At 46.7% G+C, this 26,235-nt stretch overlaps 2 protein-coding genes across 6 annotated transcripts in view; both read right to left on the bottom strand.

Annotated features, from left to right (window-relative positions):
* The window catches only part of TTLL4 (tubulin tyrosine ligase like 4), a 44,074-nt gene extending 35,371 nt beyond the window's left edge, over positions 1–8,703 (bottom strand). For both annotated transcript variants that reach the window (XM_007966309.3, XM_007966311.3), the window contains exon 1: positions 8,502–8,703. The gene's annotated coding sequence lies outside the window, so the exon portion shown is untranslated. The remainder of the gene's footprint in view (positions 1–8,501) is intronic.
* Positions 8,704–14,837: 6,134 nt separating this feature from the next.
* The window catches only part of STK36 (serine/threonine kinase 36), a 31,306-nt gene continuing 19,908 nt past the window's right edge, over positions 14,838–26,235 (bottom strand). For 2 of the 4 annotated variants that reach the window (XM_007966304.3, XM_007966303.3), the window contains exons 15-27: positions 25,687–25,837; positions 25,270–25,397; positions 24,634–24,738; positions 24,157–24,255; positions 23,982–24,070; positions 23,638–23,701; positions 23,016–23,126; positions 21,225–21,299; positions 20,612–20,786; positions 20,219–20,366; positions 19,830–19,977; positions 18,489–19,235; positions 14,838–15,661 (exon numbers count right to left, since the gene is read on the bottom strand). In XM_007966304.3, the coding sequence (XP_007964495.3) occupies positions 15,518–15,661; positions 18,489–19,235; positions 19,830–19,977; positions 20,219–20,366; positions 20,612–20,786; positions 21,225–21,299; positions 23,016–23,126; positions 23,638–23,701; positions 23,982–24,070; positions 24,157–24,255; positions 24,634–24,738; positions 25,270–25,397; positions 25,687–25,837 (2,184 nt within the window). In that variant the 3' untranslated portion in view covers positions 14,838–15,517. Of the gene's footprint in view, positions 15,662–17,776; positions 17,874–18,488; positions 19,236–19,829; positions 19,978–20,218; positions 20,367–20,611; positions 20,787–21,224; positions 21,300–23,015; positions 23,127–23,637; positions 23,702–23,981; positions 24,071–24,156; positions 24,256–24,633; positions 24,739–25,269; positions 25,398–25,686; positions 25,838–26,235 lie in introns of all 4 variants that reach the window. The other 2 variants (XM_073020080.1, XM_007966305.3) reach the window with 2 other exon arrangements.

The raw sequence follows: 26,235 nt of genomic DNA, 5'->3' as shown, positions 1-26,235 counted from the left end.
ATTTGGAAACTGCCTATACAGTTCTGTCCTCCAATGCGGTAATTTTGCCTCAGGTTTCCTCCTTAAAGGAGTATGAATGATTAGTAGCCTATGTTAGAAAATCTATTGCTGGTTGGGTACAGTGGTTCACGCCTCTAATCCTAGCACTTTGGGAGGCTCAGGTTGGGCGGATCACCTGAGGTCGCGAGTTTGAAACTAGACTGAGCAACATGGAGAAACCCCATTTCTACTAAAAATACAAAATTAGCCAGGCATGGTGGTGCATGCCTGTAATCCCAGCTACTTGGGAGGCTGAGGCAGGAGAATCGCTTAAACGTGGGAGGTGGAGGTTGCAGCGAGCCGAGATCGCGCCATTGCACTCCAGCCTGGGCAACAAGAGTGAAACTGCGTCTCAAAAGAAAAAAAAAAAAGAAAAGAAAAGAAAATCTGTTGCTGCTGTCACAAACCAACAAGTCTCCAGGGACCAGGCCCAGACCAACTTGGACAAGGTATCTATTTCTAGAGAAAGCAATTATTCATTACCCACTGATTAAATCACTCTCCTATATTATAAGAGAGTGTGGCTCTTGGGAAATGCAGTTTTACTTTCCTCCTTCAACTAGGTGTTTCCCTCGGTCACCGGGGGAACTCAGGACATCAGAAATGGTTCAGTCTACAGTCCACAAGATCTCTGATGAGATTACCTCAGTTGCTCAACAGTTATGTTAGAAGATAGAACTGACTTACCTGGAATCAAATAGAAAGAGGGGAGTGTAGGAATCACATCCATTTTCTCTTATGAGATAAATCTCAAGCTCTCTCTCCCTAAGGAAAGGTGGAGGAGCAATATATCTCTTAAAGCCCTACTAAGAGAGGAAGGTCAAGAATACAGCCTAGTGAGAAGGGTGAGTCCGTATAAGATTAGTGAAATTACAGGTAGCTCTTGTAGAGCACAGTTTAGGAATGCCAAACAAGTGAGCAAACCTGAGGAAAAGATACAGGTTACAGCAGCTAGATCTGAGGGAGGTAAATCTACAAATTACTGAAAAGTGAAACCAGTGGAAGGGTTTATGTAACTGAGTGACTCACTCTCCTGAAGCCTTACCCTTTATCAGCTTTAGGAAGGAGCCTCTTTCCTCCTTCTCAGGTGGGCTCTGGAGCAGCAGTTCTCAAAGCATGGTCCACAAACTCTGAGGGGACCCTAAGATCCTTTCAGTAGTCCTGCTATGTAGAAAATATTATCATAACAAAACTAAGAGGAAGCTGGGTGCGGTGACTCACACCTACAATCCTAACATTTTGGGAGGCCAAGGTGGGCAAATAGCTTGGGCTCCAGAGTTCAAGACCAGCATGGGCAACATGGTGAAACCTTGTCTCTACAAAAAAAAATACAAAAATCAGCTAGATGTGGTGGTGTGTGCCTATGGTGGGAGGATCACCTGAGCCTAGGGGTGTCGAGACTGCTGTAAACCATGATTATGCCACTGCACTCCAGCCTGTCTTCAAAAAAAAAACAAAGAAAAAGAAAAAACCTAAGATGTTATTTGCCTTTTTACTGTGCTGACCTTTCCACTGACAGCGCAAAAGCAATAATGAGTAAAACTGCTGGTGACTTAGCATGAATGAAGATGATGGCACCAAGTTGGAGTCTTCCCCACTACACTTTTCCACCACACAGTGAAAGAATACAGCCAGGTTTACTTGATGGCACAGTGCAAATTTTTTTTTTTTTTTTTTTTTTTTTTTGAGATGGAGTCTGGCTCTGTTGCCCAGGCTGGAGTGCAGTGGCCGGATCTCAGCTCACTGCAAGCTCCGCCTCCCGGGTTTACGCCATTCTCCTGCCTCAGCCTCCCGAGTAGCTGGGACTACAGGCGCCCGCCACCTCGCCCGGCTAGTTTTTTGTATTTTTTAGTAGAGACGGGGTTTCACCGTGTTCGCCAGGATGGTCTCGATCTCCTGACCTGGTGATCCGCCCGTCTCGGCCTCCCAAAGTGCTGGGATTACAGGCTTGAGCCACCGCGCCCGGCCTTTTTTTTTTTTTTGAGACAGAATCTCGCTCTGTCGCCAGGCTGGAGTGCAGTGGCATAATCTCAGCTCACTGCAAGCTCCGCCTCCTGGGTTCATGCCATTCTCCTGCCTCAACCTCCTGAGTAGCTGGGACTACAGGCACCCGCTACCACACCCGGCTAATTTTTTGTATCTTTAGTAGAAATCGGGTTTCACCATGTTAGCCAGGATGGCCTCGATCTCCTGACCTCGTGATCCGCCTGCCTTGGCCTCCCAAAGTGCTGGGATTACAGGCGTGAGCCACTGCGCCCAGCCCGACACAGTGTAAATTAAATTAAATCTTGATCCTTGAGTATGCTTTTTAATATTCTGCGTGATAAAATGTGAAATACATATAAAACATTTATACTGCACACAGAACGTGATGATTATCTCTAAATAAAGCACTTGTGTCATTGTCTGAATTGCAGGATTTTTCTGTGGAACGCCATGTTTACTTGAAAGAATGAATGACACATAAGTAATAGTTATTCAGACTTTGGTATTTGGCAAAGGTTCTGGAAAATGAAACAAGGTAAGCCTGTCACTTCAAGGAAACCAACTGACTGTACTTGTTGCCAATGATAAAATTTGAGCTTCCCAAAGAAAATCAGAATTTTTGCAAAATGGGGCTGGGCGCGGTGGCTCACGTCTGTAATCCCAGCACTTTGGGAGGCCGAGGCAGGCGAATTGCCTGAGGTCAGGAGTTCAAGACCAGACTGGCCAACATAGTGAAATCCCGTCTCTACTAAAAATACAAAAATCATTGTTGCCAATGATAAAATTTGAGCTTCCCAAAGAAAATTAGAATTTTGGCAAAATGGGGCTGGGTATGGTGGCAGATGCCTGTAATCCCAGCTACTCGGGAGGCTGAGGCAGGAGAATCACTTGAACCCAGGAGGTGGAGGTTGCAGTGAGCTGAGATCGCACCATTGCACTCCAGCCTGGGTGACGAGACTGAGACTTCATCTCAAAAAAAAGAAAAAAGAATTTTGGCAAAATGGTATCTGCCACCATGAGTTTGAGTGCTTCCCAATACTTTACTTCTCTGAAGAGATTGTGGTGATATGATTTTTTTTGACACTATATAATAAACTGTGACATGTGGCAGATCTACATAACTCAGTGAACCAGTATTTTCAAACAGTAGCGCCTCGCATACTGTTTCAGTCAACAGAGTCCCCACAGAAGACAATGTCCCATAAGATTTTCATTCCAGGCCAGGCGCGGTGGCTCACACCTGTAATCCCAGCACTTTGGGAGGCCAAGGTGGGTGGATCACGAGGTCAGGAGATTAAGATCATCCCGGCTAACACGGTGACACCCCGTCTCTACTAAAAATACAAAAAAATTAGCTGGGCATGGTGGCGGGCCCCTGTAGTCCCAGCTACTCGGGAGGCTGAGGCAGCAGAATGGCGAGAACCGGGAAGGCACAGCTTGTAGTGAGCGGACTGCACTCCAGCCTGGTGACAGAGCGAGACTCCGTCTCAAAAAAAAAAAAAAAAAAAAAAAAAATTACCATTCTGTATTTTTACAGTAGCCTTTTCTGTGTTTCAATGTTTACATGCATTGTGTTGCAACTCTGTTGCAACTGCAGACAATACTCAGCATGGTGACATGCTGTTCAGGTTTGTAGCCTAGGAGCAACAGGCTATGCCACTGCTGTAAAGCATGACTGTATCACGTTACAGAGTCATGCATGGATCTAAGACCCAGTCAAAGTGAGACAGATCCATGGATTTTAATGTAACAAAGTATGAAAAGTTCACTGATACCATTTCAGATTCTACACTGTAACTAGCCTTTACAAAATCATGCCTTGTTTTGCATAGCCAATACCCACAATTATCTGAGAAAACTACTGAAATACTTCATCCTTTTCCAGCCATATGTGTAAGGCTGGATTTTCTGCATTATTCAATCAAAACAACTATCACAATAGATTGGAGAAACAGATACGAAAATCCAGCTGTCTTCTATTAAGCCAGACACTAAAGAGATCTAAAAAACAATGCCACTCTTCTCACTAATATGTTTTAAACAGTAGCATTTTTAAATGAAAACATTAAGTGAACTTATGCTAACCATAACTTAGGTCAGAAATGCTGTTTGTGTTAACTAACTTATGTTAGCATAAAGTTAATAATGTAAATTGTAACGTAACTTATGTAAAAATGTTATTCATGTTAGTAATGGGCTTATTCCTTCTAAATGAATATTTCAGTTTCTAATATGATAAATATTAAAATATAGGCTGAGCGCAGTGGTTAAAGCCTGTAATCTCAGCACTTTGGGAAGCTGAGGCAGGAGGATCGCTTGAGCCCAGGAGTTCAAGACCAGCCTGGGCAATATAGTGAGACCCCATCTCTAAACAAAATTTAAAAATAAAAAATCGAATATTGAAATACATATATATCCCCTTTTTCTAATTGAAGATTCCAAAGAGCTTTTTCAAGTACATAAAGAAATCCTGAGCCCAAAAACTCTGAGCTCTGAGCACTGCTGGTCTAGACAAGCATTAGGGTCCAGCTTATCTATGAGGGCTCCAAAGGACAAGGTCCTTTGTATTGTAAGGCCTAAAAGAAACCAGCACTCTCAGTATTTGTTCCCAATTCTGCCAGAAGAGAAGGTAAGAAGTAAAAGGCATTAAAGGAAAACCTTTTATCTGCAATCTACTGACTTTTGGTGATTTACCAAAGCACCTGATCTCAGGCTAAAATCCAGACATTATGATCAGACAATTCCAAGGTCATAGAAGGAATCTAGTGAGAAAGATTCTAAATCTAACTAAATTAGGAATCTAGTGAGAAAGATTCTAAATCTAACTCCAAATTATGAGTATCAGATAGATTCTGAAGTTAAGGCTTCATCTAGATATAGATTTTCAGCAGTAACAACTTGCTATTCACACATATTAATTTCTGTATCTGGTTATGTATTCTCTCTGTCCCCTTCTTCCTTCCTCTTTCCTCTACCTGTCCTTTCAATGTTGGTGTTCTTCTGAGTTCAGACTTCTCACTCTGCCTGGCACACAGTGAGCACTCAACAAGTGGCAGCTGCCATTATTACCTCTCTCCCAGAGCCATCCCTTCCATGTCATGGCTTCAACCACCTCCTATATTCTCAACTCTATCATCACCCAGGCCTCTCTTGTGAGCTCCAGATCTACAGAATGAATTCCTGGGCCTTTCTACCTGGATATGCTGCTGCATCACCACCCACATGGTCACTGAAATCAGAAACCTACAATCATTCTACACTGCTCCTTGTCCCATTCTCCTACCTGTATTCTGCCACCAGGTTTTGTCAACACTATCATGGTTAAATCTCTCTAAACCCTCTCCATTTCCACTAGAGCAACCATAAAGCCTTCATCATCTCCAGCCTAGGCCACTATAATAGCTTTCTCATTGGCTCCTGCCTCCAATCTAAAATTCTTCCTATTCAACCAATATATTGACACTACAGTAATCTTAAACCCAAATCTGACATTATTTTTCTGCTAATTGTCTTTCTGTGGTTTTCCTGGAACATACTCTTTACTTGATTTTACTCATGTAACCCTAAAAGAATTTTTTTTTTTTTTTTTTTTTTTTTTTTTTTGAGACGGAGTCTCACTCTGTCCCCAGACTGGAGTACAGTGGCATGATCTCGGCTCACTGCAAGCTCCACCTCCTGAGTTCATGCCATTCTCCCTGCCTCAGCCTCCCGAGTAGCTGGGACTACAGGCGCTCACCACCACACCTGCCTAATTTTTTGTATTTTTTAGTAGAGATGGGTTTTCACCGTGTTAGCCAGGATGGTCTCGATCTCCAGACCTCGTGATCTGCCTGCCTTGGCCTCCCAAAGTGCTAGGATTACAGGCGTGAGCCACCGCGCCCAGCCCCTAAAAGAATTTTTAAAACCATGTGTTCCTTAAATATGAGGTAACATCTAGACCAGACACAGTGGTTCACTCCTATAATCCCAGCACTTTGGGAAGCTGAGGCAGGAGGATCACCTGGGCCCAGGAATTTGAGACCAGCATAGGCAACATAGCGAGACACCTATCACTACTAAACATATTTAAAAATTAGCCAGATGGGTGGCGCATAGCTGTAGTCTCAGCTACTCAGGAGGGTGAGACAGGAGGATTGTTTGAACCCAGGAGTTGGAGTTTACAGTGAGCTATGATCACACCATGGCACTCCAGCCTGGATAACCTCCTGGGCTCAATATATCCTGCCACCTCAGCCTACAAACAGCTGGGACTACAGGAGCATGCCACCATGCTTGTCTAATTTTTATATCGTTTTTTGTAGAGAAGAGGTTTCACCATGTTGCCCAGGCTGGTCTCGAATTCCTGGGCTCAAGCAATTAGCCTGCCTAGGCCTCCCAAAGTGTTGGATTTACAGGTGTGACCCAACACACTCGGTCTTAAAAATAGGTATTAACTATCTTACTGAGTAACACACACCTAAACTAAATCTTTTTAAAAATTTTACAAGTTTTATCCAAAATAACTTAAAAACCCCATTGTCCCAAAAGACATTCCCATTACATTTAACTACTGTGTTCTTTTCAGAATATCCTAACAAGGAACACGCTTTACACTAATGGGATTGTGTATTGGGAAGCCTTCTGTGTTAGGAGGTAACTTAAATCACTAAAGGAGGTGTTCCTGAAAATAAGTATTTCCAAAGTATTCCTTGTTTGTATCTGAGGACATTTTTACACTCAGGTCAATACACCATAGTAAAATTTAGGAAGTGTGAGGGATTTGCCACACACAGCCTCCTCCCCTTTTTTTGTAAGGGCAGTTTTAGAAAAAGAGTTCACTGGGGCCGGGCACAGCGGCTCACTCCTGTAATCCCAACACTTTGGGAGGCTGAGGTGGGTGGATCCCGAGGTCAAGAGTTTGAGACTAGCCTGACTAAGATGGTGAAACCCCATCTCTACTAAAAAATACAAAAAGCTAACCGGGCGTGGCAGCGTGCGCCTCTAATCCCAGCTACTCGGGAGAATAAGGCAGGAGAATCGCCTGAACCCGGGAGGTGGAGGTTGCAGAGAGCCAAGATCGCACCATTGCACTCCAGCCTAGGCGACGGAGCAAGACTGTCTCAAAAAAAAAAAAAAAAAAAAAGAGTTCATTGGGAAGCTGACGATCTGGAAACGTATTCATCTAAAGCTAGATGAGCAAGTGTATCCCTTGGGAGTCTAGGACCCTAATTACTTCACCTTGAAAACCACTGCTCCAGCAATGTAGTTCTAACTCAGCAAAACATCCAAGGCCCTTTGTGATCTAACCCCTACTAACTTCCCTCTTCCTGGATGGCTCCCTCCAAGTCTAGCTCAGGTCTGTCAAACTGTTTCCAGTTCTCTTTTCAGGACTTGCTGTATCTTTCCTAAATCCACTGTGTATATGGAAAGTCCTCCCACCTCTTTACTCCCAGAAAACACTTGATAATTTTTCAAGGATTGATTCAGTCCAATGAATAAGTAGCTGCGAACTTTCTGAGCACAAAGTGGGTGGTTTAAATGCAAACAGTGTCTCAGTATTCAGTGCAAGAAACAGAAGAAGAATGGGATGGAACACTGTCCCAAAGGGTCCCCCAAATGCTTATTGATTGGCTAAATCAACAGATGTTGCAGTTAAGGAATAGGTGATTTGGAGTATCTGAGAAAGCAAAGACGATTCCATCTAGGAAGGATTAAAATATTTCCTAGATCCAGAATGGGAATGTGAAGACCAGGAGCAATAGGAATAATGTCGTTTTCTAAGTAAGTCCGGATTAAGTATTTCCTGTTCTATCACAGCACACACCACAGTATGGCAAATGCTCGTTTACTTGATTAATAAACTCCTAGACTATAAATTCCATGAAAACATGCTTGTCCTATTAGCCACTCTATCCCCTCAATCCCTTCCATTGTACCCAGGCTCATTAAATACTTGTCAATGTTTACTAAAAATTGTTTAGTGAATGATTAAAGGAATGGATGAATGAAGAATTAAATTCCACAGGATCTCAGATCCTGTTTGAATCTGTAGAGTTTAGGAACGTATTCCTCTACAGATACTGAGGATGGAGAAGTAAAAATGTAGATATCCATGTTAAATTCGGCCCTGGAGCCTGCGAGGAGCTTAGGCTCATACCCAGAGAGAATTTAAACCTCAGCACGGCGGGACAGAGGTGGCTCGGAGGCCAGGACTAGGGGATGGGGCAGGGTTCGGGCATCCAGAGGCGAGGCCGACTAAGTTCGCGGGGCGTGGCGGAGAGGAGAAGGGCTCCGAGGAGGCGCGAAGTCCCGGCCACCCGAGGCCGCGGCTCCCTGGCCTCCCGGGTGATGAGAGGTGGAGGGAGGAAGCGGGGCTAGGGTGAGAGTGGCCAGAGGGCTGGGGACCCGCGCGAAACGACTCCGGTAGCGGGAGGTCGGGAGCGTGGGACTGGTGGAGGGTCTGGGGTCGGTTCCCGTGGCTCCGCAGCCGCACTCACCTAGGGGATCCACCTTCGCTCCAGCTCGGCACCGGCTCCACGCTACTTCCTCCCTCGGCCTGCTGGGCTACCAGGCAGCCTCAGGCGCCCCTAGCAACCACGCACCGCCACGCGTGACCCGCGCACTCGGCCGCCAGCGCCGCTGCCGCCTGCCACTCACTGCGCGCGCCCCCAGCGGACACACAGAGGGTCTGGAAGGAGAGGGCGGGAGGCAAGCGCGGGGAATCTCGGGGGTTCTGGGGCCTGTGGGGCGGGTTGTCACCTGCCTCGCGCACGCGCAGTCCCTTCAGTGCGGTGGCACCGGGCGAGCGGAATTCTGGGAGATGTAGTCCCGGGGTTAAAGCGCTGAAAGGCTCCATTCTGAGCGTCCAGGACTCTCCCTTTCTACTCTGATTCCACCTACTCCCTATGGACTGTTTTCTTTTTTAGAGACAGAATCTTGCTCTGTCGCCCAGGCTGTAGTGCAGCGACGTGATCATAGCTCACTGCGAACTTGAACTCCTGCTCAAGCGATCCACCCGCCCCCAGCCTTCCTAGTAGCTAGGACTATAGGCACGCCACCATGCTGGGCTATTTTTTAAATTTTTTTCTTAGGACAGGGTCTCACTATGTTGCCCAGACTGGTCTTAAACTCTTGGCCTCAAGTGATCCTCCTGCGTCAGCCTCCTGGTCGCTGGGATTACGACGGGAGCCCCCACGCCTGGCCTGGACTCTTTGGCCTTGCCTCAATTGAAAATCAAAGGGCCCAGTCTCTGTTGAAGGATTTCTAGTAAAAGCCTTTGAGTTTGACCCCAGGAAAGGGGAGATTGCCCGATTCACTCTGCCTCCCTCTAACCCGCCCTTCCCTAACCCCAACCTATCCAGCGGGGCAAAATTAAAACCACCTGCCTGCTTTATGGGCTTCAAGTGTGAACGTCAGGAAATACTGACTCAATTCCTTATCTCGTTAGCTCCCCAGGCAAGACAGATCGTGCTCCCATCTCAGATGTCCGTAGACCTGAGAGATTTGGAGATCTAAGAAAGCTGGAAGATGAAAGGATCTTTCCTAGGCAATTGGCTACAGAAATAAAGGGGACAAAGATAAAACTAATCTGATGAAAACAATCTGAACCAGAGGAAGGATCTCAATAAATAACTTATTTAGTCAACAGTCGTTGATGGATGCTAAAAGTATTAGATAATCTACAGGAGAATTTTACACTGAAGGATGTACACTGAAGATCACCTATATGTACTAATGAATCTTAGATAACGAAACATGGAACAGCTGTGCATTGTGTTTCTTGATGTGATGCAATTGCACAGAAATATTTATGAAGTATAGTGTATTTTTGTAAAAAAAAAAAAAAAAAGTTGAGTGACTCTAATCAAATTTTGGCTATAATTTCCAGTTGACAGGAAAGAAAGAGAAATAACTGAATAACACTACAAAAAAGCAATCAGACAAATCCAGAATGTGGGCCAATATACAGAACAAATGACCTCTTCTTCCTTCAACAATTTCAGGGTATAAAAATGGGGGGAGATGTTTTAGATTATAAGAGATTTAAGAAATATATTCAAATGTTGGCCAGGTGCAGTGTCTCACACTTGTAATCCCAACACTCTGAGGATCACTTGAGGTCAGGAGTTCAAGACCAGCCTGGGCAACATGGTGAAACCCCGTCTCCAACAAAAAATACAAAAATTAGCCAGGCATGGTGGTGCACACCTCTAGTCCCCAGCTACTCAGGAGGCTGAGGCAGGAGAATAGCTTGAACTCAGGAGGCAGAAGTTGCAGTGAGCCGAGATTGTGCCACTGCATTCCAGCCTGGGCAACAGAGCAAGACTCCATCTTGAAAAAAACAGAAATAAAAAAAAAGAAATATATTCCAATGCAGTGAGTGCAGCTCGTTTGGATCCTGATTCAAACAAACTGTAAAATGACATTTTTGAGACTGAGAAACAAAAATTCTAAGTCCCGCCCCAACCAACTGAATGGACCCCGCCTTGGCTAAGGGGACGCTAGAGCAACCTTAAAAACTGAGTTTGCGGCTATGATGAGATGGGAGGTCCAACATGCCTCAATATGCCCCTTCCTTATTAACCTTTAAGCAGAATTCTTTCCTAAGGAGTATGCAGAAACCAGCTCTAGAAATCAAGAAAGGGATGATTCATTGGTTTTAGAGGCCAGAACCAGACTCCCTACTCTTTGCACTTTTCTTCCTTTTTTTTTTTTTTTTTTTTGAGAAGGGATCTCACTATGTCACCTAGGCTGGAGTGCAGTGGCATGAACACAGCTCACTGCAGCCTCAAACTCCTGGGCTGAAGCAGTGCTCCACCTGAGCCTCCCAAGCAGCTAAGACGACAGACACAAACAACCACGCCTGGCCAATTTTAAAATTTTTTGTAGAGACAAGGTCTTTATGTTGCCCAGACTGTCTTTGCAGTTTCAAAGTGAAAGCTCATCAGTTTCACAATACACCCCTTCCTAAAACTGACCATCTCCAGATGGGTTTTGGAGGAGGGTGCACAGTGAGGGTTTTCATTTCTTGTGCTATACCTTTTGACATCAGAAGGGCTGAAAACTGCTCCCTAGGATCACGTGAATGCAGCCATTTTTTGAATATGCAACCCATGAAGAGGCATGAAGCTCAATTGTGCATGTACTTATCTCTGTCATAAATAATCATGACTCCTCCTATAGCTTATTAAATATGTATATTTAGCCAGCCCACTGTGTGTAAATTTCTGTTCCCTTTACCCCTCCCTCAAAGTACCTGCTATCAGCTTCTGCCAGAAACTATACTTCCTAGCCTGTCAGAATGGCCACCTTGCAGGCTGCAACCCTTTATAAGAAATAAAGCTCTCCTTTTCAAATTTATGAACCCCAAGATTCTTCGTTGTCAAGACTATGGAAAAATCTGAATAAGGATTGGGAACATTAAGAACATAGCTGATGTGGTAGGCCCAATGGCTCAAGTCTGTACTCCCAGCTATTTGAGAGGCTGAGGTGGGAGGACTGCTTGAGTCCAGGAGTTTGAGGCTACAGTGAGCTAACACTGCACCACTGTGCTCCACCCTGGTAATCCCCTCTCTTAAAAAAAAAAAAGAAAAGAAAAATAGAGCATAGACAACGTTAAAAAACTACTATTTATTCTCTTATTGTAGGGAGCTGAATGGTGGGCCCCCATAGAAAAGATGTATCTGTATCCTAATTCCAGGAACTTGTAAATATTACCATATATGGTTGATGGCGTTTAGGAAATGCCACCCCAAAATATGACACTTTGGTATGTTGATTACGTTGGACAAAGGGCACAAGGTAATAGCAGATGCAGTCGGGGGGGTGTCTGAGTTCCTCCAAAAGGAACTCAACTGGTATGAATCCTTTCCCTGAGAATATTATCAACTGGGAAAAATGAACTCAGATCACAGCAGAGGAAACTGGAGGTTCACACTGTGCCCAGACAATCACCTATTCTCCTGAGGGCTGCTGTGAGATAACTTTATTTCCTGAGAGACTTTTATCTACAGAACAAGACCACTTTCATTCACCATGGAATTCCTCCCCTCACCATCCCAAAACTTGTGTCTCCACCACCTCCCAGAAGTCCCAAGCTCCTATTCCTTCCTGTAGCCCAGGATGCTATATAAGCCTCGAAGATCTGACCCTTCTTTGAGTCTCATATTTTGTAGGATACTTATGCGTATGTACAACAATAAACGTGGTTTTTCTCCTGTTAAACTCTTTTCTTTTTTTTTTTTTTTTTTGAGACAGGGTCTCATTCTGTTGCCCAGGCTGGAGTGCAGTGGCATGATCTCGGCTGACTGCAGCCTCTGCCTCTCAAGTTCAAGTGATTCTCCTGTCTCAGCCTCCTGAGTACCTGGGATTACGGGCATGCATCACCATGCCTGGCTCATTTTTGTATTTTTAGTAGTTTCACCATGTTGGCCAGGCTGGTCTCCAACTCTTGACCTCAGGTGATCCACCCGCCTCAGCCTCCCAAAGTGCTGGAATTACAGGCATGAGCCACCATGCCCAGTCTTTTTTTTTTTTGAGATAGTCTCGCTCTGTCATCCAGGCCAGAGTGCAGTGGCACGATCTGGGCTCACTGCAACCTCTGCCTCCCACGTTCAAGCGATGCGCATGTCTCAGCCTCCCGAGTAGCTGGGATTACAAGCGTGCACCACCATGCCCGGCTACTTTTTGTATTTCTGGTAGAGACGGAGTTTTGCCATGTTGGCCAGGCTGGTCTCAAACTCCTGGTCTCAAGTGATCTGCCCGCCTGTAGTCCCAGCTACTTGGGAGGCTGAGGTAGGAGGATTCCTTGAGCCTGAGAGGTCGAGGCTACAGTGAGCCATGATCAAGCCACTGCTCTCCAGCCTGGGTGACAGAGCGAGATCCTGCCTCAAAAACAAACACCTGAGTAACAAAAGAATAGATATGGTAGCTGCTCAAGTAGTGATGAAGTACACTGAACTATCCTCTACCTGTGTGTGTGTTCAAAAATTTCCAACTGAAAGACAACATGTTCACATTGAACTTGTTCCCACCCATTACCACTCCACTGCTAGCCTTCTCCATTTCAGTTAATGGCAATTCCATTCTTCCCACTGCTCAGACCAAAAACCTTGGAGTCACCCTTGACTGCTTTCTTTTGGTCATACCCCCACCTCCAATCAGTCAAGAAATCCTGTTTGCTCCATGTTCAAAATATATTTAAAATCTGACTACTTTTTTATCACTCCATTGGTATCACCCCAGTCGCCATCCAGGACACCATTGTCTCTTGCCTGGATTATTATTACAATAGCTTCCTAACTGCTCATCCTACTTCCCATTCTCCCCTACTCCCCATAGACATTCACAAGACCAGAATGAAGAGTGATCCTTTTAGGATGCAAGGTAGATCATGTAATTCTCTGTTCAAAAACCTCCAATAGATGCATCCTCCATTCAAAGTAAGAGCCCAAGTCTTCACCAAGGTCTAAAAAGCCTGCAACATCTGGCCCCCACCATTACCTTCCTGTCTCATTTCCTACTATGCTCCACCTTTTTTTTTTTTTTTTTGAGACGGAGTCTCGCTCTGTCGCCCAGGCTGGAGTGCAGTGGCCGGATCTCGGCTCACTGCAAGCTCTGCCTCCCGGGTTTACGCCATTCTCCTGCCTCAGCCTCCTGAGTAGCTGGGACTACAGACGCCCACCATCTCGCCCGGCTATTTTTTTTTTTTTGTATTTTTTAGTAGAGACGGGGTTTCACCATGTTAGCCAGGGTGGTCTCAATCTCCTGACCTCGTGATCCGCCCGTCTCGGCCTCCCAAAGTGCTGGGATTACAGGCTTGAGCCACTGCGCCCGGCCTTCTCCACCTTCTTAAACTCATTTCATCCATACTGGTTCCTCATAGCTCCTCAGGTATGCCAGGCATGCTTTCATCTCAGTGCCTTGGCTTTTCCCCAGAATAGGTGCACGACTCACTCCCCTCGCCTCCTTCGAGTCTTTTCTCAAGTGTCACCTTCTAGTGAGGCCTACCCTGACCATCCAACTCAGCACTCCTCATCGCCTTTCCCTCCTTTATTTTTCCTCCATAGCTTTTATAGCTTTTATCACCTTTCTACATATTATTCTTTTAATAATTTCACTATCTCCCTGACCAGAATGGAACTCTATCATGGGCACTGTTTTATCTCCTGTACCTAGAATAGTATCTGGCATACAGATACTATATACTATCGACTCAAAAAATATACATTCAACTGAATTGAGATAATCTGGATAGGAGAAAATTATGGTGCTCCCTAGAAAAATATTATTTTTGCTAAAGTATAAACACAGTGGACAATGAAGAAGAGGGTTAAACAAAATTTCTTATAAAAATAAGGGCACTTTACTTGTCTTTCATTTCTAAAACAACTGGATTTAAGGAAGGACAGAAAGGAACCTCATTTTATGGATGGAGAAATCAAGGCCCTGGAAGCTTGTTCTAAGCCATCCAATGAGTTAAGGTTTTCCAATGCTTCCAATTAGATTATAATTCTAACAGGTCTGACTAAAAGCCCTTTCTGGTAAATTGCACAATCTTTATAATAGCTACCCTTCTAAAGCAGCTTGGATTCCCCACACATTAGAACTCCACTAAATATTAAAATTAGTCACTAAGTCTGAGCAACCTAATTTACTGCTCCGTTTAATCCTACCCTTTCCTATTTCAGCTCCACTGGCCTTGACTTGAAAGTAAGTAACCAAATATAGTTCATCTAGGAAGGAGGAAATTGGAAGGCAAGAAATGATATGAAATAAGCTGCCAGACCAGGATCTTGTGTGAACAGGACACCAGCACTTCCAACACCACCACATAGAAGCTAAAAGAGGGGTTGAGCCTCCCAACCCTTGTCCTGGGAGCTTCAAGTATGGTGAGGCACAATTTTTATTAAAAGAGTTTACGAACAGAACTATTAAACACACACACACACACACACACACACACACACACACCCAAAAAAATACATTCTCCATACCCACCCACAGATAGGAATGTTGGCTAAGGGCTAAGGAATCCCTCAATAACTGGGACTGATGGCATTAATCCCCACAGCCTAGAGCTGAGACAGGCTCTGTCTTCATCACTGTCCTGGGGCCAGCAAGGCTAAGGCAAAAACCTGCTGGGAGGATTAAAGGAGCTCCAGAAAGGAAGAGATCTTTCAGGTTGAGGTTTTTGCCTAAGGTCCATGAGGAAGGTCCCTAGAGTTAAAGGCACATTATTGGAGAAAAGGCCCCTGGATGTAGAGAAGAAAGGACTCTTCTCTGGCACCAATAGCAATAAAATTTACTGGTTAAAAACATCCTGAATCTGGGAGAAGGAAGAAGCTTTATATATAAATCTCTTCTAGTCTCTTGTTCTCAGTTGAGTTGGCAGCCTATCTCTTTTCTAGTCTCTTTAGCTCTCAGTTGAGTTGGTGGCTTCTGTAGTAGAATAAGGAAGAGTTGACAATAGCAGGGCAACCAAAGTTGGAGGCTGGACCACAGGAATCTGGAATCACGTGCTATGGGTTGGCCTCAGGAGGTGAATGAGTTTCCTGCAGTGTTTGGCGGAGGCAGGCCTAGGACTGCTACGTGGCAGTGACTGATTCCCCAGAGAAAGCAAGGCTAGTTTCTCACTGGCACCCAGGGACACCAGTACCTGTAGGATAGAGAACAGATGATAGAACAGAACATGAGGCTCAGAAATGGTGGTGTCTGGGGCAGGTGCAGAGGACTTTCATTTACCCAGGAATTCCCACTTGAGAAGAGGAAGAAAAAGGAAATGGGCTCTTGAGGACTTGGAATAGACTGAATGGGAGAGGAGAAACCTTGGATATAGGAATCATCAGGACCAGAAGTCTACTTCCATTCTCTTTGGTTATAGACCATGAAACCAAGGCACTAAGGACACATATACATGTCCCCAGGAAGACTTGATGAATGCAGCAGTAACTCACAGTAAGCCAAAAGGTCTAATTCCCAGCCTTCAATGCAGACCAGTGGGTTCTAACCTCATTACCAACAAGAATCCCATTAATTATTTTCCCCATGGATTGAACAAGATTCCTATAGGATCTTCACCATCAGCCAGGCAAGGTGGCTCACGCCTGTAATCCCACACTTTGGGAGGCCGTGGCGGGGGGATCATGAGGTCAGGACATCGAGACCATCCTGGCTATCACGGTGAAACTCCATCTCTACTAAAAAAACAAAAATACAAAAAATTAGCTGGGCATGGTGGCAGGTGCCTGTAGTCCCAGCTACTTGGGTGGCTGAGGAAGGAGAATGGCGTGAACCCGGGAGATGGAGCTTGCAGTGAGCCAAGATCGTGCCACTGCACTTCAGCCTGGGCAACAAAGCAAGACTGTCTCAAAAAAAAAAAGAAAAAAAAGATCTTCACCATCCTCTCAAATTTCTGTTCTGCATGAACTTCCCAATGCTACCACTTTGAGATGTCATAATTTGTATTACCATATGTAGATATGTGTGATTTCCAATGGGCTTTTTTTTTTTTTTTTTTTTTTTAAGAGACAGAGTCTCACTATGTCACCCAGACTGGAGTGCAGAGGCATCATCTCAGCTCACTGCAATCTCCTCCTCCCAGGTTCAAGCGATTCTCTTGCCTCAACCTCCCGAGAAGCTGGGATTACAGGCACCTGCCACCATACCCAGCTAATTTGTGTATTTTCAGTAGAGACAGGGTTTCACTATGTTGGCCAGGCTGGTCTCAAACTCCTGACCTCAAGTAATCTGCCCACCTCCATCTCCCAAAGTGCTGGGATTACAGGCAAAATTCACAGAGTCTGGCCTATTGGGCTGTTTATATACTGAAAATCGCAGTCAGGCAGGGTGGCTCACACCTGTATTCCCAACACTTTGGGAGGCTGAGGCAGGTGTTTGAGGAGGTCAGGAGTTCGAGATCAGCCTGGCCAACATGGTGAAACCTTGTCTCCATTAAAAACGCAAAAATTAGCCAGGTAAGGTGGTGCGTGCCTATAATCCCAGCTACTTGGGAGGCTGAGACAGGAGAATTGCTTGAACCTGGGAGGCAGAGGTTGCAGTGAGCCAACATCGTGCCATTGTACTCCAGCCTGGGCGACAGAGTGAGACTCCATCTTAAAAATAAATAAGTAGACTGAGCGCAGTAGCTCACACCTGTAATCCCAGCACTTTGGGAGGCCAAGGAGGGCGGATCACGAGGTCAGGAGATCAAGACCATCCTGGCTAACATGGTGAAACCCCGTCTCTACTAAAAAAATACAAAAAATTAGCCGGGCGTGGTGGCGGGCGCCTGTAGTCCCAGTTACTCGGGAGGCTGAGACAGGAGAATTGCATGAACCCAGGAGGCGGAGCTTGCAGTGAGCCGAGATTGCGCCACCGCATTCCAGCCTGGGAGACAAAGAGAAACCCCGTCTCAAAAAAAAAAAAAAAAGTAAATAAATATATAATAAAAATACAAAAATTAGCTGGGCATGGTGACAGGCACCTATAGTCCCAGCTACTCAGTGGAGGCTGAGGCACAAGAATCACCTGAACCTGGGAGGTAAAGGCTACAGTGAGCTGAGATTGCACCACTGCAATTTGGCCTGGGAAACAGAGTGCGATTCAGTCTCAAAAAAAAAAAAAAGAGCAGCTCACACCTGTAATCCCAGCACTCTGGGAGGCCAAGGCAGGTGGATCACATGAGGTTGGGAGTTTGAGACCAGCCTGACCAACATGGAGAAACCCTGTCTCCACTAAAAATACAAAATTAACCAGGCGTGGTGGCACATGCCTGTAATCCAGCTACTCCAGAGGCTGAGGCAGGAGAATTGCTTGAACCTGGGAGGTGGAAGTTGTGGTGAGCCAAGATCACGCCATTGCATTCCATCCTGGACAATAAGAGTGAAACTCTGTCTCAGAAAAAAAAAGAAAAAAGAAAATTGCGCAGAAGAGGCAGGATAAAGTAGTGGTTAAGAGAATGGGGTCTAGACTCAGACTTCTGAGTTCAAAAGCCCAATCCTACACACTGTCCTTGTAACTTGGACAAGTTATTAAATTATTTGTACCTCAGTTTTGTCATCTGCAAAATTAGGATGGTAATAGTTTAAACCAGAAAATAAAGGTAAAATGCTTAGCATCGTGCTTTTCTCATGGTAAGTCTAAAAAAATAGTCAGCACCTTCGTGGCACACAGAGTAAAACTACTCTATCTCAGCATCTCTTAGTCTTCCCTCATCTCCCTCCTGCACAGCTCTAGAAGAGATCAACTGTGGTCCTTGAGATCTCAGACATTTCCCAGCCCACTGGAGCCCTCTTCTAGCTCCCTTCCCTTCTCTAAGGCTGGAGATGGTAATTGGAAAACTCACTCCAAGACACTGTCCCTGGGAGAAAGACGGCATAAGTTTCTGGATGTCCTGATTCCAATTCCCTACAGATGATCTCAGATAAATGTTGTGAACTATAGGGGCCCTGATCATCATGGTTCATAAGCACTGTAGGGTATACCTGATGGATGCCAGGCTCCTGTTGCAGGCTCCGGAGGGCAATGAGGGCAGCCTCCTTCACATTTGGCTGGGGGTCTCCACATGCCATCTCTAGGAGTCGCTGGGGTACTTGGCACTGTAACAGCTCCTCTTCCAACCCTTCAGGTCCCAAGTTGCCCAGAGCTGATGCAACATTGCGCCGGATACCAGCCTGAGGATCTCCAAGCAGCTGGGTCATACTGGGCACTGCAACTGCCAGGGCAGGTCCCAGAGGACCAGCCTGATAGGTTGCATTGCCCACAGCAAAGCTGGCACTGCACCGCACAACAGGATCTTTGTCTCCAAGCCCAAGCAGCAGAAGGCTGAGCAGTCCAGACTGGCTCTGCAGTGCCCCACGCAGGGCCACGCTGTGTTGGAGCAAGTGTCCCAGGAGCCTATAAGTGTGTGCCCGCACAGAATTCTCTGGGTGGCCCAGGAAGCTGCGCAGGGGCCGATAAGATTCATCAGAGCCAGCCAGAAGCTCTTGGATAAAGGACAAGTAGCTGGGAGACAGGACCCTGGCAGTATGGGCCAGCAGGGAGAGAAGGTCAGAGGTCAGCAGTGGCTGGTCACTCAGGAGGGCAACTGAGAGAAACGAGACGATGGTTCTAGGGGAGGCAGCCACTGTGTTCACAAACTGATTGAGAGAGGTAGGATCCGTGAGGGCCAGGCGTGTGAGGAGGCTGATGGGCAGCTCCACTTGCGTCAACGGAAGATGGTAGCAGCAGACCTGACAGAACAGGAGGTAAAACGATTCAGGGAGAGGGAGAGTATATGCAGCTAGAAAGAAGCCCAAAACCTGGGAGAGACAAAAGCCAAGCTATGGTGAGAAATGCCACAGAGAGTTGGAAGTCCCGCCCCACAGCACTCCACATGAGATACGATGTGGAGCCTAAGAGAGCAGGTTCTTTCCAAGATCATTCCTTACTTTGCAAGGACTCGGTCTCTGCCTTCAAAGACCCACTGTGAAAAAAACAAAAAGAAACAACAAAAGAACAAAGACCCACTGTGCAATGCCAAGAATTGCCAGAAACATGATTCCTGGCCAAGGAGCTGAGTCTTCAGTGCCTAGAGTAGGATGTTCTCCCCAGTGAGCACCAACAGAACCAGGTGACGGACTGATGGAGAGAAGGAGGCACCAACCCAGCTCCCACAATGTGCCTCTGCGCAGGTCTGAGTACTGTCTCCATGCCAACTTTTGAGTCAAGCCAGCTGCTCCACACTTACAAGGGCCTAGAAGAGCCCTGGAGCTGCTGGGAAGTAAATTAGAGGATATAAGGTTGGCTATCTTCCTCTCCCACCTTCATGGTAGCTGCCCAAGTACCTGCAGCAGATGGGCTGCAACTTCTGAGTCCCTGAGGTCGGCCAAGATATCTATAAGGAGGTCAGCATCCACGTCCAGCGCAAAGGGGAAGCAAAGGAGCTGGCAGACAGAGAGCACCACGACAGGGAGAAACTCAGACCCATGAGGCCTAAGGAGAGGAATGTCGAAGAGACTTGGTCTTGTTCACTTAACTTTTATCATTCCTCCCTCCCTCCTCCAATTCCTTTGCCCAGCTCCCGTTCTACAATCTCAGCCAGTACTTAGGTTTCCAGCCTAAACCTGATCTCATCTTTCTTGCTTCATAGCTCAATCTGTCAGTAACTTCTTTCCTGCCTTCTCTCTCCCTCCCCATTGCTGACTCTGTGGCTCTTCTTCTAGCTCAAACTCACGCCTGGCGCAGTTGATTCAGGAAGCTGGGGCAAAGTAGATGCTTCAGGATGGACATGAGGATACTTCCATGCTGGGACAGGCAGCTCAGGCATAACTGGGGCTCCTGGGTAAAGGTGGCCATGGCCAGGCTCAGCAGGGCTGCCATGCCTGGGAACACCAAAAATAGAGACCCAATGGAACAGGCAAGAGGCCCAGATACCCCCGCTTCCCCACAGTTCCCAGGGCTACACCTATTCAGTCCCTTCCCCATCTTAGAGCAGCTCTAGTGCAGACACCGCTTCCTGTCCCCAGGTAAAAGCAAAAAAAAGAAACCTCTGTGGGTTAACCCAGTTCTGGGCTGCCTCCTCTTGGAGATCAATGCACTCCCAAAAAGGATACTGATAGAAAGATACCCTGGGGAGAAATCAGTGTCCAGTCTGGCTCTGGGCTTGGTGGATTGGATAGCGAAAGCCCCCCTTCCTGTGCAGATGCCTCCTTGGGGAGCCTCAGGACCATGGAGAAGCGGTGCCACAAAACGGTCCACATTTCTGAACTGGCCACATCCCTGATTAGGCTAGCCTTCCCCTGCTAGAGATAAAAGTGAAAGAGGGCCAGGGGAAAGACAGAAGTCAGGAGTTCGAATGCTTTTATTCATTCCTGTCCCTGACTTACAAGGAAAAGGAAATCCCAGAAATAATTCCTTCTGCTTTCCCACCTAGTATTTCCCTGTTGTCTTATTTCACTTTCTTGTCAAACCTTAACCCTCTGACCTCACAACTCATGTGTATGTCTGCTGAAACCCAGGGAATTCATTTTATCCCCTACTGGATCCCAGGGGATGCAGCAAATGGTTTCCTTCAAAGGGTCGGTACTGAGGGCAGGCAGGGAAGTTCCACGGCTATCACAGCCACAGTAGCTTGAGAGGGGAGGCTGTGGGTTGCTTCTTCATTCCTCTGGTCCAGAGGCTCCCCAAAATGCCCAGTTCCTCTCCCTTTACTTCCCATCCATCCCAAGATGCATCTGTACCTCAGTGAGGAGCTGCAACAGAAGGATGAGGAGGCCATCATAGAATCCACAACTACCTGGTGGAGTCAACCGAACCTGTCAGAGAGAAACAAGAAGAATGCAGGTGCCTAAGAGGAATGGGGTGGCCGTTAAACCAAGGCAGGTCAGTGACGGTGCCATGGAGGGAACAGATTTGAGAGTCAACTGGAAGGTAGAATATATGGGGTCTGGGGGAACCATTTGGATGGGGGATAATGGGGAAGACAGAACAGTCACTGATGACTCCCAAAGTTCTGACTTAGACTCCTGGATGAGTGTTAGTGCTATCACTAGTGATACAACCTGTCTGAAGGCTAACTTAGTCTAGAAAAAGCAGACGAATATTATTACATCGGTGTGTCTATCTTTCAAGTGTGTTGTGGGATAACATGTGAAAATGTTTTATAAATTATAAAGAATTCAGCTGGCGTCGTAGCTCACGCCTGTTATCCCAGCACTTTGGGAGGCCGAGGCGGGTGGATCACGAAGTCAGAAATTCAAGACCAGCCTGGCCGACACGGTGAAATGCCGTCTCTGCTAAAAATACAAAAATTAGCTGGGCATGGAGGCGCGCACCTGTTGTCCCAGCTACTCAGGAGGCTGAGGCAGAAGAACTGCTTGAACCCAGGAGGCAGAGGTTGCAGTGAGCCGAGATTATGCCACTGCACTCCAGCTTGGCAACAGAGTGAGAGTCCGTCTCAAAAACAAACAAACAAAAGAAGAATTCTACAAATATAAAGGATGACAGGCCGGGCACAGTGGCTCATGCCTGTAATCCCAGCACTTTAGGAGGCAGAGGCAGGTGGATCACTTGAGATCAGGAGTTCGAGACCAGCCTGGCCAACATGGTGAAACCCCATCTCTACTAAAAGTACAAGAAAAATGAGCCAGGCATGGTGGTATATACCTGTAATCCCAGCACTTTGGGAGGCCGAGGCGGGTGGATCACATGAGGTCAGGAGCTCGAGACCAGCCTGACCAACCTGGAGAAACCCCATCTCTACTAAAAATACAAAAATTAGCTGGGCATGGTGGTGCATGCCTGTAATCCCACCTACTCGGGAGGCTGAGGCAGGAGAATCACTTGAATCCAGGAGGCAGAGGTTGTGGTGAGCCAAGATCGCACCATCGTACTCCAGCCTGGGCAACAAGAGCGAAACTCCATCTCAAAAAAAAAAAAAAAAGAATGACAATAATTTGATTATAAAGTCTATCCTTCTTTTTACAAAATGAAGGAAAGATGAGTTCCAAAGGGTCTAAAAATGAAAGGAAGAAAAGTCCTGGGAAATGAGAAAGCAGAAAGAAGCCTACATAATGGACTGATTTCCTGAAGAATTCACAGGATGTCAGCCACCTTTTCCATCTGTTAAGAAGAACAAGTGAGAAAAGCGGAGTGGAAGCTGCAGTCAGAGGTGAAGAAATTATGCATTAGGAAGGACTCTGCCAAGAGCATGAGCCTCTGGAGGAGGAGAATGAAGCAGGCAGGGTTATCACACTACTCAGAAAACCCAGGTTAGTCATCCTTCCTCTTCCCTTCCCTCCCTCACTCTCTAGAAGCCCTGCATATTAAAAAGAAATCTAAAGTCCACATCAATCTGGGTCCAGAGGGGCCTATTATCTGGCAACAAATCTAGAAAAGGAAGGGCTCCTTGATACCTTTTCCATTCCTCAGTTTACTCCAGGCTTGCTAGCATTTCAGTCTTTTCCCCTTGAATGCAGTCCTAGTGTCTGACTCAGAGAAAACATGTCTGTGCCCTCCCTGGGGGGCCTCACCTCTGCAGGGGCAGACAAGGCATGTGTGGCTGCAGCCATCCATTCCATGGGCTGGAGATCAAAGGTCACCCCTTGCTGACCAAGCTGTCCCAAAAGGCAGGCTGCTGCACTCTGTGGGAGAGGTAGAAGAGGAGGAACAATGTCCAAATCTAAATAGCATTCAGAACAGCAGAGAGGATTTATGTCTCTGCCAAAAGAATGCCTCCAGAAACATGCAGATTGGATAGTGACTCCCCAACTTCCACAAGGGGTAGATGCTAGGGTGAAAAGGGGAGAAGGGGCCGGGCGCGGTGGCTCAAGCCTGTAATCCCAGCACTTTGGGAGGCCGAGACGGGCGGATCACGAGGTCAGGAGATCGAGACCATCCTGGCTAACACGGTGAAACCCTGTCTCTACTAAAAAGTACAAAAAACTAGCCGGGCGAGGTGGCGGGCGCCTGTAGTCCCAGCTACTCCGGAGGCTGAGGCAGGAGAATGGCGTAAACCCGGGAGGAGGAGCTTGCGGTGAGCAGAGATCCGGCCACTGCACTCCAGCCTGGGTGACAGAGCCAGACTCTGTCTCAAAAAAAAAAAAAAAAAAAAAAAAAAAGAAAAGGGGAGAAGGGTGAAGGTTAAAAACTTACCACAAGAGAGACAACATGCGAATGGGTAAAGAGAGTAGCAACGTCACTGCCTAGCTTCTCCATTCTGGAATAAAGAGATACATCAAGGGATGCAGCAGTATTAAAGGAGGCTGGCAAGCGGCCTCCCCTCTCCCTTGCATGACGTTCTTCACCTAGGCTGCATGTCTGCCTCCAAGGCACAAAGTTGATGGGAGTCTAGGTCTGTTCTTTGTAGAGAAAGCTTCACACTCTCTATCCCAATTCCTCCTAAGGATAGGCTATAGGGTACCATTCTCCATATTCTTTGTGAGGGTTAGCTATGTGGCTAGAAGACTTCTGTGGAGACACCCTACTTTATGACTTACCCACAAGGCAGGTTTTGGAGCCGAAAGACAAGAAGGGAGAGGAAGTAGAGTGTCACTTCAGTAGACTCTTCCCAATCCACTACCTTTACCTACAAAGGAAACCTAAGATATCAGAACAACCTCTGGTTGAGACAGTAGGGCCGCCGGGGGAAGCCCACCTGTGCTGCTGGCTTACCTTGCCCTGAACCAACACAAATAGGGATTCCAAGGCCAGGGGCTCCTGCCCTAGAACACAGCACAGGCGCTCACTGACAAGGCAGCAGGAGTACAGAACCTGAGAGAGAGGGAAGGAGTCTGGCAGTGAGGCAGAGCAGGCCCTGGGATCCAAGATTGAAGGCTCAGCTGAAACACCAGCCAGCTCCTCAAAAGATCTGGTACCCACACTTGGGAGTGTGAGAGAACCCCCTTCTGCCTCTTGCTGTGAGATAGTGAGACAGGGACCCTTCTCAGTTCTGCTGAGGACTGGCTAACAGTGGGTTCCTCTCAGTTGAACAGATTTAAAAGCAGAAAGGAGTCTTCCAAGGGGTTCTCTCAATTGGTCTCTCTCAGTCTCTCTCTCTCTTAGTCCCCCTCTCTTGATCTGTCTCTCTGTTTCTCTCTCTGTACTGGGAGTTAAAAATAAAGCTGTGATGCCAGGAGTTAAGAGAATTACCTTGAGAAGGTGCAGGCACAGGATGGGATGCTGCAGGCCAGAGATGAGGGATGGCCTGAGCTGGCTGCTGTCTTCAGTTAGCTGATTTGCCAAATGCCAACAGACCTATAGAGACGTACCTGAAGGCTCAATCCTATCCACATTATTACAACCCTATCCCTCTCATAAGTCCAAAATGATCAGGACTCTCAGTCTCTTCCTAGTCACTCTTCCCACCATTCACCAGAAACCTCAGACCCCATTTTATTCCCGGTCTTCATCGCCAATAGAGAACCAAAAGTCATGGCATAGTTTGGCCCCAGTGTAGCCAGGTACAGAGGAAAGTATTACTGACCAACAGGGATCAGGAAAGCTGGATCCTCAGTCCTTGAGGAAGCATCAGTGGAGGCTTCAGATCAGCTGCCCCACCACCTGGGCAGTTTATCACTGTGCTCTCTCCCTCACCAACTGGTCGTGGGCTCTGGGATTCTGGCTATATCACGTTCTACAAATGGCCCAGGGTGGGAGCATCTGTTTCTGGAAGTACTAAAGGAGGGGCTTAAAAGCTTGTTTTTCTGTCTTTCTGAAAAACTGGGGCTAGCCTCCCCAACTCCTCTGGCAGAAGGGATGAGAGGAACAAGCAATTGTAGCTCAGACCTGCTCCTTGGCATCCCAGCAGTCGGGCAGTCCCACAGGAGCAGTGCATACGGCTGCGAGGGCAGAGGAAATGGCTCCAGGTAGATCCTCACTCTGCTCTCGCAGTGGCTGGCTCACTTGTGGGGCTCCTATGGAGAAAAGCAAGGAGTGACTCCAAAGGCCTGAGGCTCTTGCCCTAGACAACAGCACCAGTACTCACTGATATGGCAGCAGGAGTAGGGAACCTAAGGGAGTGGGAAGAATGCAGGATGAAGTCTGTTTGTTTCCCTCAGATCTCCATTCGTCCTCTTAGTTCACAGTTATTTACTGAGCACCTACTAAATGCCAGGTGCTATCTAGGTGATGGCACTAGAAAGAGCAGAACCTGAGCTATGCAACAAAGAAGTCAAGAGAACCTCCCTTCCCCACTCAGGTTACCTGGGGGAGTGTGGACAGGGAGCTGTGGAACTGTCAAGCCATGAAGGAGCCCATCCAAGACAACCTGCTGTGTCGTCAGCAGGCTGGAGTAAAAGGCTTTGGAGATGGCCCGGCTGTTCCCATCCATGGCTTCACACAGGACAGTAAAGCACTAAAGGAGACAAGTGCAGAGGTAGCATCAGGGCATCAGAAGACTGGGCTTAGTGTAAAAAACAAGAAACCCTGAGGATCTGAGGAAAGAGGACAAAAACCCAAGCAAACACGTGTCTAATTTTAAGCATTCTTCACACCAAAAATGCATTATAACTGCCTTCATTCATGCTTCAAGGACAATAATTTTAGGTGTCAATCCTTCTATTCTCTGATCAGCTGCTCCCTAGATGATGTTTCTCAAAGTGTTTTTTATAGACTGTGAGTATGAGAATTCCTAGTGGTCAGGTGCAATGGCTCATGCCTGTAATCCCAATAGGGGATTGGGAGGCTGAAGCAGGTGGATCGCTTGAGCTCAGAAGTTTGAGACCAACCTGGGAAACATGGCAAAACCTGTCT

The sequence above is a fragment of the Chlorocebus sabaeus genome, chromosome 10 (assembly GCF_047675955.1).
Source record: "Chlorocebus sabaeus isolate Y175 chromosome 10, mChlSab1.0.hap1, whole genome shotgun sequence".
NCBI classification, from domain to species: Eukaryota; Metazoa; Chordata; class Mammalia; order Primates; family Cercopithecidae; genus Chlorocebus; species Chlorocebus sabaeus.
The sequence above is the reverse complement of the archived record's forward strand: the minus strand, read 5'-3'. Positions and strand labels throughout refer to the sequence as shown.